The 15,891-nt window shown below is 36.4% G+C and overlaps 1 protein-coding gene across 8 annotated transcripts in view; it reads right to left on the reverse strand.

The window, feature by feature from the left end:
* Epb41l3 (erythrocyte membrane protein band 4.1 like 3) overlaps window positions 1–15,891 on the reverse strand; it is a 227,939-nt gene that overhangs the window by 48,050 nt on the left and 163,998 nt on the right. For all 8 annotated transcript variants that reach the window (XM_076837139.2, XM_076837135.2, XM_076837136.2 and 5 more), the window contains exons 4-5: window positions 4,397–4,501; window positions 3,148–3,190 (exon numbers count right to left, since the gene is read on the reverse strand). In XM_076837139.2, coding sequence (XP_076693254.1) covers window positions 3,148–3,190; window positions 4,397–4,501 — 148 coding nt within the window. The remainder of the gene's footprint in view (window positions 1–3,147; window positions 3,191–4,396; window positions 4,502–15,891) is intronic.

The raw sequence follows: 15,891 nt of genomic DNA on the forward strand, positions 1-15,891 counted from the left end.
AAATTTCTAATTTTACTCTCCTAAAGCAGGCCAAATCTTAAAAGTTCATTTATATCATGAAATTACTATAGACCATATATTCTATATCATAAATTACCATATTTTAAATATGCTTTACTTATGATAAAAAATATAGTATTTTTAGAGGTTTTTAAGATCCGGCATGCATTAAACATGACTAGAGTTAGAATTTTTTGTTTTTTTTATTAAGAACAAACTTTTTGGTTTTAAAATTTACCATGTATCACAAATTTGTAACTTAAAATGTATATCAGATTGATCTCCGTTCTCTAACTGATCTCCATGTAGAGTCTACTATGGACCTACAGAATATAAAAGGATCCTTTGTCATCTCTGGGAAGAAACGTGTGATGGCAAATGATTATATAATATAACACCTCTCTGCTCTGGTGGGAAGAAATTTTGTGGAAAGAGGACATTTTAGTAGATAGGAAACAAGAAGATAGAAAAAAAATACTAAATTATACTCTTAATAACTTCCAATTTCCTTTGGCTCCTCTCTTGCAACATAGCTTTTTTTTTTTTTTTAACTTATGATTCACATGACTTCCTAACCTGCATGGTGAAAAAATATCATTTACATTTCATACTTAGATTATCTTTTTAAATTTTGTGTCTCAAGAAGACAGGAGACAGCATAAATGGAAAAGTAAGGGGGAAAAAGAAATTCTACTAACAATATGCAAAAAAGTTTATACCACTTTTCTTGTAACAGTGTTACAACTTATTCTTGAGCATTTTACATATTTTCAAAGCACTTTGCAATTACTGATTGCCTCGACATTTTATTAGTTAGATGTATACAAGATAACATTATGCAAAACACTATGATATATATTCTTCACATCTGTTTTTAATAATGCCATATAAAACCTTTAGAACACATCTGTCATCATAAAATTTTTATTAGGATTCCTTGGAACAAGAAAAAAAAGTGTTTTGATCTATTTATCAACAGTAGATATTCCTGTCTTCAATCTCAAACTATTTCCATCCAACTGATTGATCAGTGGATACACTGAATCTCTCTTCAGAATATGGTAAATGATGTTGAATTGTATAAATAATCAACAGACTCTCTAACATCTAGAAGACAGTGACTTTTGGAGGGATGTTAGATAAAATCAAACCATTTCTAACTGCTCATTACCAATTGTTTTATTAGTACTTGGGTTATTTTTATATCTCAGGACTTTCAAAGGCACTAAGAAGTATTTTCCTCTCTTTTAACAGTAAACTCTTTGAAAAGTTAAAATCGAAGGATATTCCCATTAATTATTTGATCTTAAATTTATTCTTTATTCTTCAACTTGAATTAGTTATTCAGGATAATTAAGCTAATTATCCTTAGTTTTATTGATAAAAATATGAACAATTTTTTAAATAAGTAGTTATTTACAATAAAGATTTTCCATGCTTATGGCAAAAGTAATAGCTATAGAGAATGTTAAAAAATAAAACTAGAAAACCTCCTTTCTCACATCTCTATAGTGCAGGCCATTCCTGGAGATAATTACTGTTAATCTGTCATGCTTTGTACAAATATCCCATGCTTCTATATAAGCATAACATTTTATTTTTGATTTTCGGTATTGAGGACTGAACTCAGGAAAGCTTTATTAACACTGAGCCACATCCCCAGCCCCCCATTTTTCCTATGTGCATTATTTTTTTTATTAATTTGTTCTTTATATATATATATGTGTGTGTGTGTGTGTATATATATATATATATATATATACACACATACATATTTATACATATATATATATATATACCGTCTATATATGATGGTAGAGTATATGTGGACATATTAAAAATACATGGAATATATTTTATTCTAATTAGGACCCTACTCCTACGGTTGTACATGATGTGAAGCTTCACTGTGGTATATTCATATATGAACATAGGAAAGTTATGTCTGATTCATTTCATTGCCCAGTCCTTTTGATTTTTAATCAGACAGCATCTCATTAGGTTACTTAGGGCCTCACTAAGTTGCTGAGGCTGGCCTTAAACTTGTGATCTTCCTGCCTCTGCCTCCCAAACAGCAGGTGTGTGCTACTGCACCCGGCTCTATGTATGCATAACTTTTAAAAAGCAAATGTGATTATATTACAGATATGATTTTTCAACCTGATTTTCACTAATAAACCCAAAGACATCTGTCTATGATTATTCCCTGATTGATTTAATCATCTTTATAAATGGGTATTTAACTTGCCTCTAGTTTCCTGTTACTGCAAACAGCACTGTAATGAACTTTCACTTGTGTACACACTTGCATTTTTTTCTCTAACACATATGCTGAATTAATTTATTCAAGTAAAATGGAAGGTCAAGGAGTAGGTACATTTTAAATTTTAATAAATACTGACAAACTGCTCCCTTGGGAGGTTGCACCAATTTATACTTCTACCCGTTGGGTTCTTAGTAGTCAGTGCCGTTATTATTAAACAGTTATTATTAAACATATTAAACTTTTAAAATCTTTGTTAATCCAAACAGATGGAAAATGATTTCTCAGGTTAAAATGCATTTGGTCATTAGATTTAGCAACTTAATAATGCTTATTGGCCACTTATGTTTCAATTTTGAGATGTGCTTGTGGAATTTTTTGATATATTCATTAAAACATATATTTCCCTTTTTTTGGGAAATATATATTTATTAATTCACTTTCAGGGACTAAGAAAAGAGGTTGTCACCAGACAATAAACTTCGTTCTGATTTGTTATTCCATCTTTAAAGTATCTAATGACTACTGCTTTTAGCCTGGTTTTTAAGTGGTTGTGACAATTAGGCTTAATACAACATTAATAATTAAATTTGGAACTTTTAATGATTAACTGCCAATGGAGCATGACATGATTAAATCATACATTTCACATGGGTGTACAGGCAGAGGAATAGGTCAAGTGTCAAAGTTAATTCGAGTTATAATGACAAAAAAATGGGTTCTGTCTGAGCTGGATCAATGTGCCAGATCAAATATGAACTTGTAATCTGTCTTTCAAAAACCTCTATTCACATTGGCCACTTGGGTATGAGCTACCAATTCAGATTAACCAGCTCTCTTAAGTATATTTACCTTGCCACGTAAAATAATACAAAAGAACTTACTTCGAATCTGTTTTTTAATTTCCTTAGCAGGGTCCAACCAATTCTGCAAAGGAAATGACATTATGAATTGGAATCAGAGAAGAATAAAGGTGATTTAATGTTGCTCTGATACAGACATTCCCACAACGCTTTCCCCACCCTTCCCTCAATTCTGGTGGCCTCCGCCTGGCCCTGCCCTGTAAGGGTCTGGACACTGGTCTAAGGAGAAAATACACACATGTGTCATTCATGCTTGACATTTTCTTTTTACAATCATTACCTTCAGGGATCTGAGCTAGCACAGACACAGAAGGGCAAAAAATGGAAGAAGATTCAGAATTCAAACAAGTTGCTAGAATAAATTAAAGATTTACATATCCTGACACCCGGTGGCTCTAGACATTCACTTCTACGTTAGTGACTTCTATCATCACAGATGCTTAGGCATCTTCTTAAACCTTTTCTAACAAATGAACACTTGTTTGAGGTCAGTGGTCTTCCTCATTACAGAAGTCAGATGTTTAATAATGAAGTCAGACACTGTTTAGTAAATTCAGTAAGAATGAGTCTGACTCAAGATACACCACAATGGTAAGCAACATCTATGAGCAAAACTTATGTGACTTAGTTTTTAGCACTAGTACAATGGAAACAATCTTCTCCTTATTTTTCAGGTAGTTGTGGGGAAAAGTTTTAAAAAGATGACTTTCCTCAGGTGTAAGCACCTATAGAGGTATTGCCTTAAATATTAAGAACTTATGAAATTATAGGTGCCAGGTTAGCAAATGCACCACCTCCTATTTTGATTCATAAAGAAAATGAAAATATAAGAAGATGAATCAAGAAAGACAGGAGCCCCAGTAGTGAACTGTTCCAAAAGTTTATGTTACAACTGTAATATCTTCATAGAATTTGAGGGCATGAACACGTTTGCTTCATAAGAATCAAAGTGTTTGTATTTCTTGGGCTCAAATATTCCACTGAAATATATATTATCTAAAAAAGCACCAAATAAAGTACTTTGCTGGAGCCATAAATAACTCAAGGATGAAAAACAGAAGAGCTGACTTACTGTTTTCAAGATATTCAAGAACAAAGGAAGCCGGCCAGGATTTCTTTCATGAAGAAAAGGGGTGAGGAACAGTATTTGGGGGATGCTAAGTCATAAAGGTAGGCGTGTGAGGGAGGGTGGCGAAAGTGATCCACCCTTCTGGATTTTCCTGGGGGAGCAATTCAAGCCACAACAGTTGGCACTGCTCTTCTCTCTCACCTTCTGATTTTCAGCATCTCGATACGTGAGGCCAAAGTAGTCCTTTTCTAGCAGGTTCAGGTGTTCACACACTTTGTCAAACAGCACTTGCCCTCTGGAGCGTTTCTATGGAAACAACAGAAAAACAAGTCAACATCCACAAGGAAGTTCTCCCAACTGGAACAAATAAAACTTGGTAAAACTTCAGACGCTGTGTGCTGCCACTGTTCACCTGTGTTCACACCATCCTCTCCTGTTGAATAAAAAGGCTACCTACAAAGGGGGGCCTCGACTTATAAAAGCCGACCCCAACAGACAAAGAATAAAACCAAATGTCAATGGTGTCACAGAGTACAGGAGCCATGAATAACTCAAGGATGAAAAACAGAAGATGGGAAGTGAAAAACTAGGATGGGGAGTGATTCCTAAACAGAGATGAGGTGATGCTCAGAAGCCTCAAATATTCTGTGAAACATAAAAATCCTGATGGTAAAAGAGGATCCACAACGGCCATGTTTTGGATGCCCCATCTGCGCTCCCCAGGCTGTAAGATTCCAAGCCCAGAAAAATCAGCCCTGCTTCCTGTTTTAGGCAGAACCTCACTTAGAACTTTCTATTCCAATCCTTACTCAGAAAGATGAAGGGTCATTTTCTAAAGTCCATTAGACTAAGTTAATTAGTTAATTTCTGGTTTTGTGCCATGAATTTCAGTAGAGTGTTCAAATTTCTCTTAATTTCTGTGAGAACAAATACTTCTTATTAAACATCATAAAACATTCATTAGGTTTCAAGATTTTAATTATCCTATATAAACAGAAGATCTAGATATCTATGCTATATTTTGGACCATCAAATAGTCCTATGAATGGAGAAGGGGAAATGTACTCATAGTGGGGAAAATCCATCCCCTTAATTGATCTACTGCTTCAAAGGTCTTTAAACATGCTTTGAAGTCTGTGTTGGATTAACTGGCAACAATTAAGCTAAGTTCCCTTTTTGTTTGTGTGGTACTAATATTTTACATCTAATATGCTCAGCAAATTTGTCCTTAAGATTTAATATGTTAACAATGAGACATATGAAAATTGATAAACTATGTTCATGCCAAAATAATGAGCACTCAAAAGACCTGTAGGTGGTATCTATTACTGTGCGACTGTAATTATTTTGAAAGTTAATTACTCAGTCCCCTCAAGCATGACTGTTTAGGGAAAAGGATACATTTATGATAGGAGAGCAAAGCCTAAATTATAGCTAGCTAAATAATCAATGATGCATTTGAAAAAAAAAACTACCATAAAGAATGAAAATAAATAACTTGTTAGCAAAACTACATAACATTGCTCATTGGCTATGAATAAATGATACAACAATGAAATGCTCCTTCATGGTTTAAATCCTTATTTATAAACAATACCAAGTTATTTTCTTTTTTTAAAAAAATCTTTTTTAGTTGTTCAATGCACCTTTATTTTATTTATTTATATATGGTGCTGAGAATTGAACACAGTGCCTCACACATGCTAGGTGAGCACTCTACCACTGAGCCACAACCCCAGGCCAGCAAGTTATTTCAGAGTAGTACTTGACAAATTTTTATAGTTTTCACAAAATCTGGTTCTTCCAGTGCTTCTCTAGGTATTATCTACAGTTCCTAGATAAGAACAGAGGTTCAGAGAAGCTGGATGAGAGGATAGTATTATGCTGATGGCTATGGGTGGTAGCTTTAGAATCAGATCAAACCTGGGTTTGAATCTTCAGTATTCCCTTGCAGTTAATGTGAACCTCTGTTTCCCCACTATAAAGCAGGCAAGGACATCACATACTTCTTTGGAATGGCTGACATTAAAATAATGTATTCAAAGTCCACTGTTGGCATATATCATGCATTCCATGAATGTCAGTCATTATTATGGCCCAGTGACTGATAAATGGCAGACTGTTAAATGCAGAACGTGTTATAATGCACGTTTTCTGTAGGAGCCATGAATACAAGTCCTGGGGATACCAATGAACTGATTTAGTATTAACACATTCTACTCCTACTTCTTCTTATCCTTTACTTCCATATCTCTATTATTATTATTATTTATTGGTACCTCATAATCATATATTATAGTGGGATTCTTATATTTGTACATGCATATAACAACTTTATCCATCTATTTTCCTAGCACCTTCCCTTCCCTATCTTCACCTGCTCTACTCTACTGATGAGATGGTAATCATTAAGAATACAGATAACAATAATTGCTGGTGTGAATGGAGGGGAAAGGTACAATTATCCATTGCTGGTGGAATTGCAAATTGGGACAACCATTTTGGAAAGCAGTAAGGAGATTCCACAGAAGACTAGGAATGGAAACCACATATGACCCAACTATCCCACTCCTTGGTATTCGTCCAAAATAACTAAAATTATCATGCTTTTGTGATACATGCATACCAATTGAATTCAAAAGTGCATGGGAAGGCCCCCATTCACTTGCTCTACTCTACTGATCTCTCTTCTATCATTATTATCATTTTAGTGCAGTGTGTGTGTGTGTGTGTGTGTGTGTGTGTGTGTGTGTATATATATATAAAAACAGGATTCACGGGGCTGGGATCGTGGCTCAGAGATAGAGCACTTGCCTAGCTCGGGCGGGACTCGGGTTCGATCCTCGGCACCACATAAAATAATAAAGGCATTGTGTTGTGTCCATGTACACCTAAAAAATAAATATTAAAAATAAACAGGATTCACTGTAGTATATTCATATATGGACATAGCATAATTTTATAGATTTCATTCATTCTCCAGTACTTCCTCATGTCATCCTCTTCTCCCTCCCTCTCGATTCCTTTCCTCTACTCTATTGGCATCCCTTCTATTTTTATGAGATCCTTTTTTTATACCTACCCCCAGCTTCTGCTAATGAGAAAAAAATATTCAACCCTAGACTTTTTGAGTCTGGCTTATGTCACTTAGTTGAATGTTCTCTAGTTCCATCCATTTACCAGCAAATGACATAATTTCATTCTTCTTTATGGCTGAATAAAACTCCACTGTGTATATATACCACAATTTCTTAACCTATTCATCTCTCAATGGGCACCTAGGCTGGTTGCATTACTTGGCTATGGTGAATTTTGCTGCTATAAACATTGGTATGTGTGAATCACAAAAGCATGATGATTTTAGTTATTTTGGATACATACCAAGGAGTGGGATAGCTGGGTCTATGTAGTTTCCATTCCTAGTCTTCTGTGGACTCTCCATACTACTTTCCAAAATCGTTGTTCCAATTTGCAATTCCACCAGCAATGTATAAGTGTACTTTTACCCTTCATTCACACCAGTAATTATTGTTATCTGTATTCTTAATGATTGCCATTCTAACTGGAATAAAATGAAATCTCAGTATAATTTTGATTTGCATTTCCCTGATTGCTAAGAATGTTGAACATGCTCTTTCTTCAAATGTCACCTGCTTACTACCTAACTGCTTCAGCTAGAACACATTACTTACGCATGCACATGGGTGCGTGTGTGTGCGCGCACACACATACACACACACACACACCAATAACTGCCCACGTACTTTCTCAGTGAGTAAACAAAAACCAAATGCAAATACAACAACTTCACAAGGCTTTGCTTGATTCTACACCTCCTCTGAACCACCAGATCAGAGCCAGCCTTCAAAACAAGAATTTTTTCTGAATGTGTCACAGGCAAACCTGGTCATCAATTTCAATTAGCTGTCTTCTGGTCTATTCTTCCTTTTGCCTAACAGGTAACATGGATTAGCTCAAGCAGAGACTACTAGGATGACTCCTATTTTTCCTGTTTCCCAGAATTTGATTTCTGTTAAAGACTCAGTGCTCTCTGAAATAGACCATATCCTTTCTTACTGAGTATTTTAAACATTTGAATCCTATAGTCCTTAAAAAAATGAGAGTGGTCCATTCCTTATACTGGAGATACTTTTTTTCTGGCCCTCAGAACCCAGATCAGTTGTCTAGAATCTACTGTAGAAGCCTATTATGGACTGGAAACAATGATATTCCTATTAAACATTAGCATGGCTACCAACTAGGTTGGTGACTTTGGAAAAGGCTCTTAAGTCATTTGAGTCTCCATTTTCTCTTCTTTGAGCAAGGATGTAAGACTCTGTAGAGCAAGCAGAGTATGGGTTCAAGATTATAACTGGATCTTGCTCATGGCAAACTATTAGTGGATAAGAGTACTCTTTTCCCAGGAGTCCAGATGGGGCTTTGGTACCCTTCTGCACATAGCAATGACAAAAATTCTGCCAATGGATGGAGACAGAGCATCTCTTAAAACCCACTTTCTAGCCCTGGAATGGATCCCCTCTGCAATCTCTCCCAACTCTAAACATTTCTCTACTCTTCTAACTCAGATGGTTTTCTCCTAGCTTTGAAAGTCAAGTATTTCTAGTTGTTGACATCTGCAGTTACCCACAGATAATAACCTTATGCTCAACATCCAGATTGGAAAATTTGGAGAAATTATATTAAATATTACAGTTCTCAAAGATATCACTTGATAAGTGATCAAATCTAAGTATCTATCTTACTACTAATTAGATATAATGGCTATATATACCCATGAGTCAAAAATCGACAGAGAAGTATTCTGAATGGACAATTTACCTAATCAGATAAAACTAAGAGTTTTCAGTCTTGTGATTTCTGGTGAGTTAAGTCATCTTTGGCTTAAAGGCATCCCCAGTTCACATATACTTTTACTAGGCAATCATCCAGAAAAGGCAGTTTTACTTTCCTGGAGTGACAAGTCAAAGGTGGCCTGCTCTCTTCCTGGAATTTCCCCTGACCACCTGTATTTCTCTTTCTTGTATAGTAAATGAGGATATTACAACCTAACAATCTGGAGAGCTTTATCTTAAAAACAGCACACTCCCAAGCAATGTAAATAAGCTTCATTCTTGACTATTAGTATTTTTCTTTAGGGGCTGAGGTTGTAGTTCAGTGGTAGAGCATTTGCCTAGCATGTGTGAGGCACTGGGTTTGATCCTCAGCACCACATAGTAATGTTATTGTGTCCATTTACAATTAAAAAAGTTTCTAAAAAAGAATTTTTCTTTAATTTAAATTTTCCAAATTGACATGCAACTTGGTGTTTGGAGAATGAATGAATATTGAAAATGAAGAGAATGAAAAGTCACATACTGAGAGAAAATATTTGTCAAACAAATCTGTCAAAGGACTGATGATCAAAATTCAACAATAAGAAAATGACGATTTACTTAAAAAATGGGTAAAATAATTTGAAATGACATTTAACCAAAGAATTTAAAATATATATATATATATATATATATATATATATATATATATATATAGCAAATAAGCAAAAATAAAAAGCTGCCCAACATCCTATGTCATTAGGGAACTACAAATTAAAACAATCATACCATTATACACCTATCAGAAGGGCTAAACTCCAAAGACAACACCACCAAAGGTCAGTGTGAATGTGGAACGATAGGAACCTTCGTTCCTAGTAGGAATACAAAATGGTACAACTACTTTGGAAGACAGTTTGGTAGTTTCTTGCTAATTTAAGCCTACTTTTACCGTATGATTCGGCAATCATGTTCCCTGGTATTTACGGAAATGAGTTGAAACGTATGTCCAAACAAAAACCTGCATACAAATGTTTATAGCAGCTTTATTCATAATTGACAAAACCTGGAAGCAACTAAGATATTCTTCGAAAGGTAAATGGAAACACAAACTGGTACATCTAGCAGTGCATAAAAAGAAATGAGCTGTCAAGCCATGAAAAGACACAAAAGAAACTTAAATGCATATTGCTAAGTGAAAAAAGAGTCAGAAAAGCTCACGTATTGCATGATTCTAACTATATGACATTTTGGAAAGAGCACATATGGTGATAATAAAAAAGATCAATGGTTGCCAGAGATTAGAGGGTAGGATGGGATGAATAAGAGGTGCAGTGGGCATTTTTAGGGCAGCTGAACTACTTTGTATGATACTGTAATGTTGGCTACATGTCATTTCGTATTTGTCAAAACCTACAGAATACACAACACCAGGAATGAACTGTAATGTAAACTATGAGTTTAGTTAATGATAATATATCAATGTTGGCTCATCAAGTGTAAGAAATATACCCCACTAATATAAAATGCTAAAAATAAAGAACACTGGAAGGAAGGGTACATGGGAACTCTGTACCTTCAGCATAATTTTTCTGTAAACCTAAAAGTACTCAAAAAAGTAATGTCTACTAAATTAAAAAAAAAAAGACAGATAAAGAAAGAATGCAATAAAAAGCAATAATCTCTTAAGTTGTCCATAATTTATCAAATAGATAAAAATATAAATTAAACTCCAAGTGATTTTACTTTTATCATGCATAAACAAAAACTTAAAACATTATTTTTCAGAAAAACCAAACTGTGGTATGCAGCTTCTCCATTTACCTTGATTTTCTCCTCGAAATTAACTTATCTTAGAAATGAGGTCACTGCAGGCAGAGCTCCTTCATTCTAGACTTGGCTATTTGCATCTGCATGGTACAATTTAATTTGTTCCCAGTCGCCCACATTTTCTGTACATTGCTAGTTAAATCTAGAGGCTTGATGAGACTGGGGCCTGTTTTTGTGTGATTTCACCAGGAGGCACAAAGTGAGGGCTTGCCTTTGTTGCCATAATAGCTGTCGCTGATGATCACTGCCCCAGATCCAGTGGCTCCAGGGCAACATGGTGATATCTTGATACTAACCACACTTTCCTCTTTATTAGCTAGAGTATAGTTATAAAGAGATACTTTGTCAGAACTATTCATCTACCCACAGTCCAGATAAATGCTTGCTTCTGTCTCTTGTCTCCATTTTCACGGTAACAAGTTGGGGCTCTAGCACCCTTCCAAGTCTCCAAGTTGAGTATTTTTTATTCTAAAATATCACTATGAACTCATGGATTTAAACAGGTTGGATGTGTTTAATCCCATCTCAGATGTCACCTGTACTAGTGCCCTGAAAGCCCCAAGATGCTCGGCCTGGCTTTTGCCTGCCAAGTCCCCCTCATCCTTCCAGAGGATTCTCCAGAGTTACTTCTTCTTCAATGCATGTCCTGTCCTCCCAGACCCATGAGAGAGCGCCTTTGAACCTGACAGCACTCTGAATCTACAGCACCACAACAGCACTTTCCATACCTGTCTGTCTCCCAGTGGACTCTCCACACTTGCCTCTGATCCCTGACTGTGTTAAGGACTTTTCAGTGGCACTGTGACTGCCTGTGCTTTATCTTTCACTGAGTTTTATTTTTGGTCAAATGCCATGAAGAGATTCCAACAGTTACTTGATGAAACTTTATGTAAATTGTTTTCCACTAGCATGTCATAACCAATGACACGCAGGCAACATTTTAAACTAGTGGTTTTCAACAGCGGATCCTGGGAGCACTTAGAACATGCACCAGTGCCCAGGTCTTGTGTGTCAGGTCAATTAAATCACATTTCTGAAGTTGAGCCCCAGGTATCTGCATTTTGTAAGATTCCCCAGGTTACTCATTCAAGAACAGTTGAAAGTTACATCTTAAGTTAAACTACGCTTAAAAGTTTTAAAAAAATTGAAATGTGAGAACTCTGAAGGAATTTGACATTTTCTTTTGTGACAATATATGTACCTTCTTCAGATTTTGCCTAGGTCCAACTCAGTATTTTTTTAAGCCTTTTGTATACACTCTCATAGTTACATTAAGATACAATTGGTTTACCTATGTCCACATGCTTAAAACTCTAAAACATCCTTTCTAAGAGATTTTCTTGAGAAATGTAAGGCCTCAAGAAATGGTAAACCAGTCAAATGCTACAATAAAAAGATTCAAATGAGAAACAGCAAGTCATCAAACTCTGGAGGAAAAAAAAATCACAAAATACTTCCTTACATTTAAAGCTATGAATGAAATATGCATGCTTGTGAAAAACAGAAATCTTGAAAGTTTGTTGACTTTTGTTTATTTAAGAAGAGAAACTTCCCCTTTGTAGAGCTGGGACACGTAGCTTTTTCTCATGATCCTGCTACAAGACTATAGAATCAACACAGGGACATAAATAAATGTCTAGATCTCCTCTTTTCTAAGGAGCAAGAGCATTAACACCTTTCCTGTGATTGACAGGCATAAATACGCAGAACTAAACCCAGGAGAGGACCCAACGTGGAGACAGCTACACTTGGCAGTGCCTTTTCTTAAATGAGTGTTTTCTCCATGTTTGAGTGCCAGCAAATCGTTTCTTAATTTGTGCTTAAGTTAATGAGTGCAAAAGCAGGAACACAGATTGTACTGTATCTGCACAAGACGACAACAGAACTTGTTTTATTTCTTCAGTCTCAGAAAGCTATGAATCAGCTCTCAAAAGGCACAGATTAAAAGCAATATTCTAACCTTAGAAGATGGGTTCCCGTTATCCATCTGAAGCCACACAGTCATGAAGAAAAGAAGGAAGAGCAAGATGTTCTGCCTGAGAGCTGGAGCTAGTCAGCAATGCCTACATCTCAGGAAGAGGAGGGACAGCCTACATCAGGGGGTGTGGATATCCTTAGGGCTCCTTAGAATTTATGCATACATTTCTGTACACATTCATTGTGAAAACAGAAAAACTAATAAACAACAAAGCCCCCTTCTATACTGGCTTTGCCTTAGACCACCCCTGTTAATATGAGAAAATACTCAGAATGATATTGAGAACTTTCAGGAAAACTGATACTTTTGTGCCCTTAGTTCAGGGGACAAAATACCACAAGGAGTTCATGCTTTCTATGGCATCTCTTCCTCAAACACACCACTGATTTTCCTTTGGAACTGGTGTTCTTAAATGGCTGACTTTTATTTCTGCTCACTGAGGACAGGAAACAGTTCACCCTTTTTACTACCCTGACGCAGGGCCCTGAAACAGCAGGAATTCAACCTATGGGCACCAATTCCAGGAAAGGATTTATCCTTATGTTAGTTATCTTGGATTAATCTTGAAGCAAATGCTCTCCTCCCTCCCTCCCCTACACCCATACTTCCTACCGGAACCGATTTTCCTCACTGAATGCTTTTCTATTTTCCTCATTGCTAAAGGTCAGTCAGAATTCTATTTCTAAATGATCACACCACTGCCTACCTCAAGTACAGGACCCCTGAAGAGCTCACCACACTTCTCTGACCAGAGTGTGAGTCCAATCAGACACTTGGACTCGGTGTAAATCATCTTGCTCTGGGCTTTTTTTTTTTTTTTCTCTATCAAATTCTTGATTTAAAGAAAAAAAAATTTTTTTTGAACATTGCCCTGAAGTGGACAGTGGGTTTGTTTGTGTGTTTTTAAATTTACCCTTGGAAACTACCAAGATGCTGTGGTCAAACCCAGGAACAAAAGGTGATGGCATCTGATCTGTGACTAAAGAGTCCACAGGCCTTTAAAACAGAGCTAGAGCCAGAGGCCCCAGTAGCAAGACATGACACCAGCTGCCTTGTGGATATCTACTGCCACTTTACACTTTGTCTCCAGTGTACATTCAATGCCAAGTTTAATAAGCATAGTGGAAAGTCCATTATCCGCATCACTTCTGCCAGAATCTGTTCATTCCCATAGGGGCAGGACTTAATGGGATCTTTCAGGCTAAGCACTAATCCCAAGTGTGACCCAGGCATCATATTCACAGAGGGCTGACATGAGGGGCAGAGATCACATAGCTAGATGACAATATATTGCCAGCTCTTTCTTTAATTCCATAAGCAATCTGCTTTTCAGAAAACCATGGGAGATCAATCAATAATTATTCTACTACATTCTTACTCAATCAAGTTAGCAATGACCATCTGGAGTGTTCTGTTAAACTAGGAATGGGGAACTTTTTCCTGGTCTCTAAGTTCTTCAGCAAAATAGTGAACATGTGATTTATTTGCATGTCTAAATTATCTAGAAATCAGAATTTATCTCACAGTACTTACATATGTTTATAAAAGGGACATTCTTAGCCTGTACAAGTTTGCTTTTCCAATATTCCCAACGCTACAACTAACTAGCAATGTGTTGTTAGACAAGTCATCCAACCTGTTTGTACTTCACGACTCTCATTATAAACTGGAGATAGTATCACATGTACAGAGTTACTGCATGAAATAAGGTAAAAACACCTCACATTGCCTAGCTCTCGGAAAGTTACAACAACAAATGTTGGTAATTAAGGTGCTTTTGATAAGGAGACTGATCAAATTTCCAATGCTAAAATTTAATATAAAGACTGACTTAGTATTGAAAGTCTAAGCTGGACTCAGGGGCACAAACCTGTATAATCCCAGCGACTCAGGAGGCTGAGGCAGGAAGATCACAAGATTGATGCCAGCCTTGGCAACTTACTGAGATCTTGTTTCAAAATAAAAATAAAAAGGGGTGGGGTGTCAATCAGTGGAAAAGTGCCCCTGGGTTCAATGCTTAAGAAAAAAAAGGCTACATCTTCTGTAATGAAATTACAGAAAACACATCACCCCTGTTACTCCCATGAAAAACAAATCCCTACTTGTTGTATAGGTAAAACTACAAAATAGTATTATCTGGGAACTGGTATTATCAGAACTGAGTGTACACTCAATTGCGCCACACACACACACAAATGGTTTTGAATATGCATTGCGTACACTGGCACATTTGGCACATCTTAGGCCAAAACATAAGATGGGCATATATCATCATACATATGGCACACAGCACTGCCAAAGCAGGAATGAACTGTTGGAAGGCCACAGAGTCGACTCTACTTTTTGACTGAGATTCAGTGTACAAAATACTTCCAGCACAGACATGACAACAGTCCCTTCCTGCACATTAAACCCCTCCACCTTCTTTTATTTTTTAAGGACCCCTTGTTCTTTCAGCCATCATGGGTTCTGCCTGCATTTGTCATAGAAATTTCAGCCTGTGTTTGAAATCAGACTTCTGTGCTCTGAGCATGCACTGTAGTAGATAATAGCTTTCCAGCAAAGCACGCTTCCTCTTGGCCAGCAAAAACACTGGGCTTGATTTTTTACAAAGAGTTTCACAGCGTACATACGAGATGTTGGCAGCGGAGTGTCAGACAACATTTCCTGCTGTTAATCTGCTAAGGATTCAGGTCACTAAGCCAATGTGTGCAAAATGAATGCAGAAGAGGAAGCCTGAGCAAGAGGAATGCTTGAAAGAGACACAAACTTGAACTTGAATCATGTCAAATGCCCATATTGGCTAATCCTGAATGATATGAAACTTGGAGAATTTTTCTTGTAAGAGGAAATACACAATCTCCTTTCTATGACACGTCTTGAGAAAAAGAAAAAAAGAAAAGAAAAAAAAAGAAAGAAAATCAACAAAACTCAAACTGAGATTTACAATTCATTTGGCCAAAGAAAGAGCAGGGGAAATGCAAATATTGAGAATGAAAACATGACTTTTAGTAGTGTGGAGTTCATGGGGATGGATCTGGATTTGCAGCATTGTC

The sequence above is a fragment of the Callospermophilus lateralis genome, chromosome 17 (genome assembly GCF_048772815.1).
Source record: "Callospermophilus lateralis isolate mCalLat2 chromosome 17, mCalLat2.hap1, whole genome shotgun sequence".
NCBI classification, from domain to species: Eukaryota; Metazoa; Chordata; class Mammalia; order Rodentia; family Sciuridae; genus Callospermophilus; species Callospermophilus lateralis.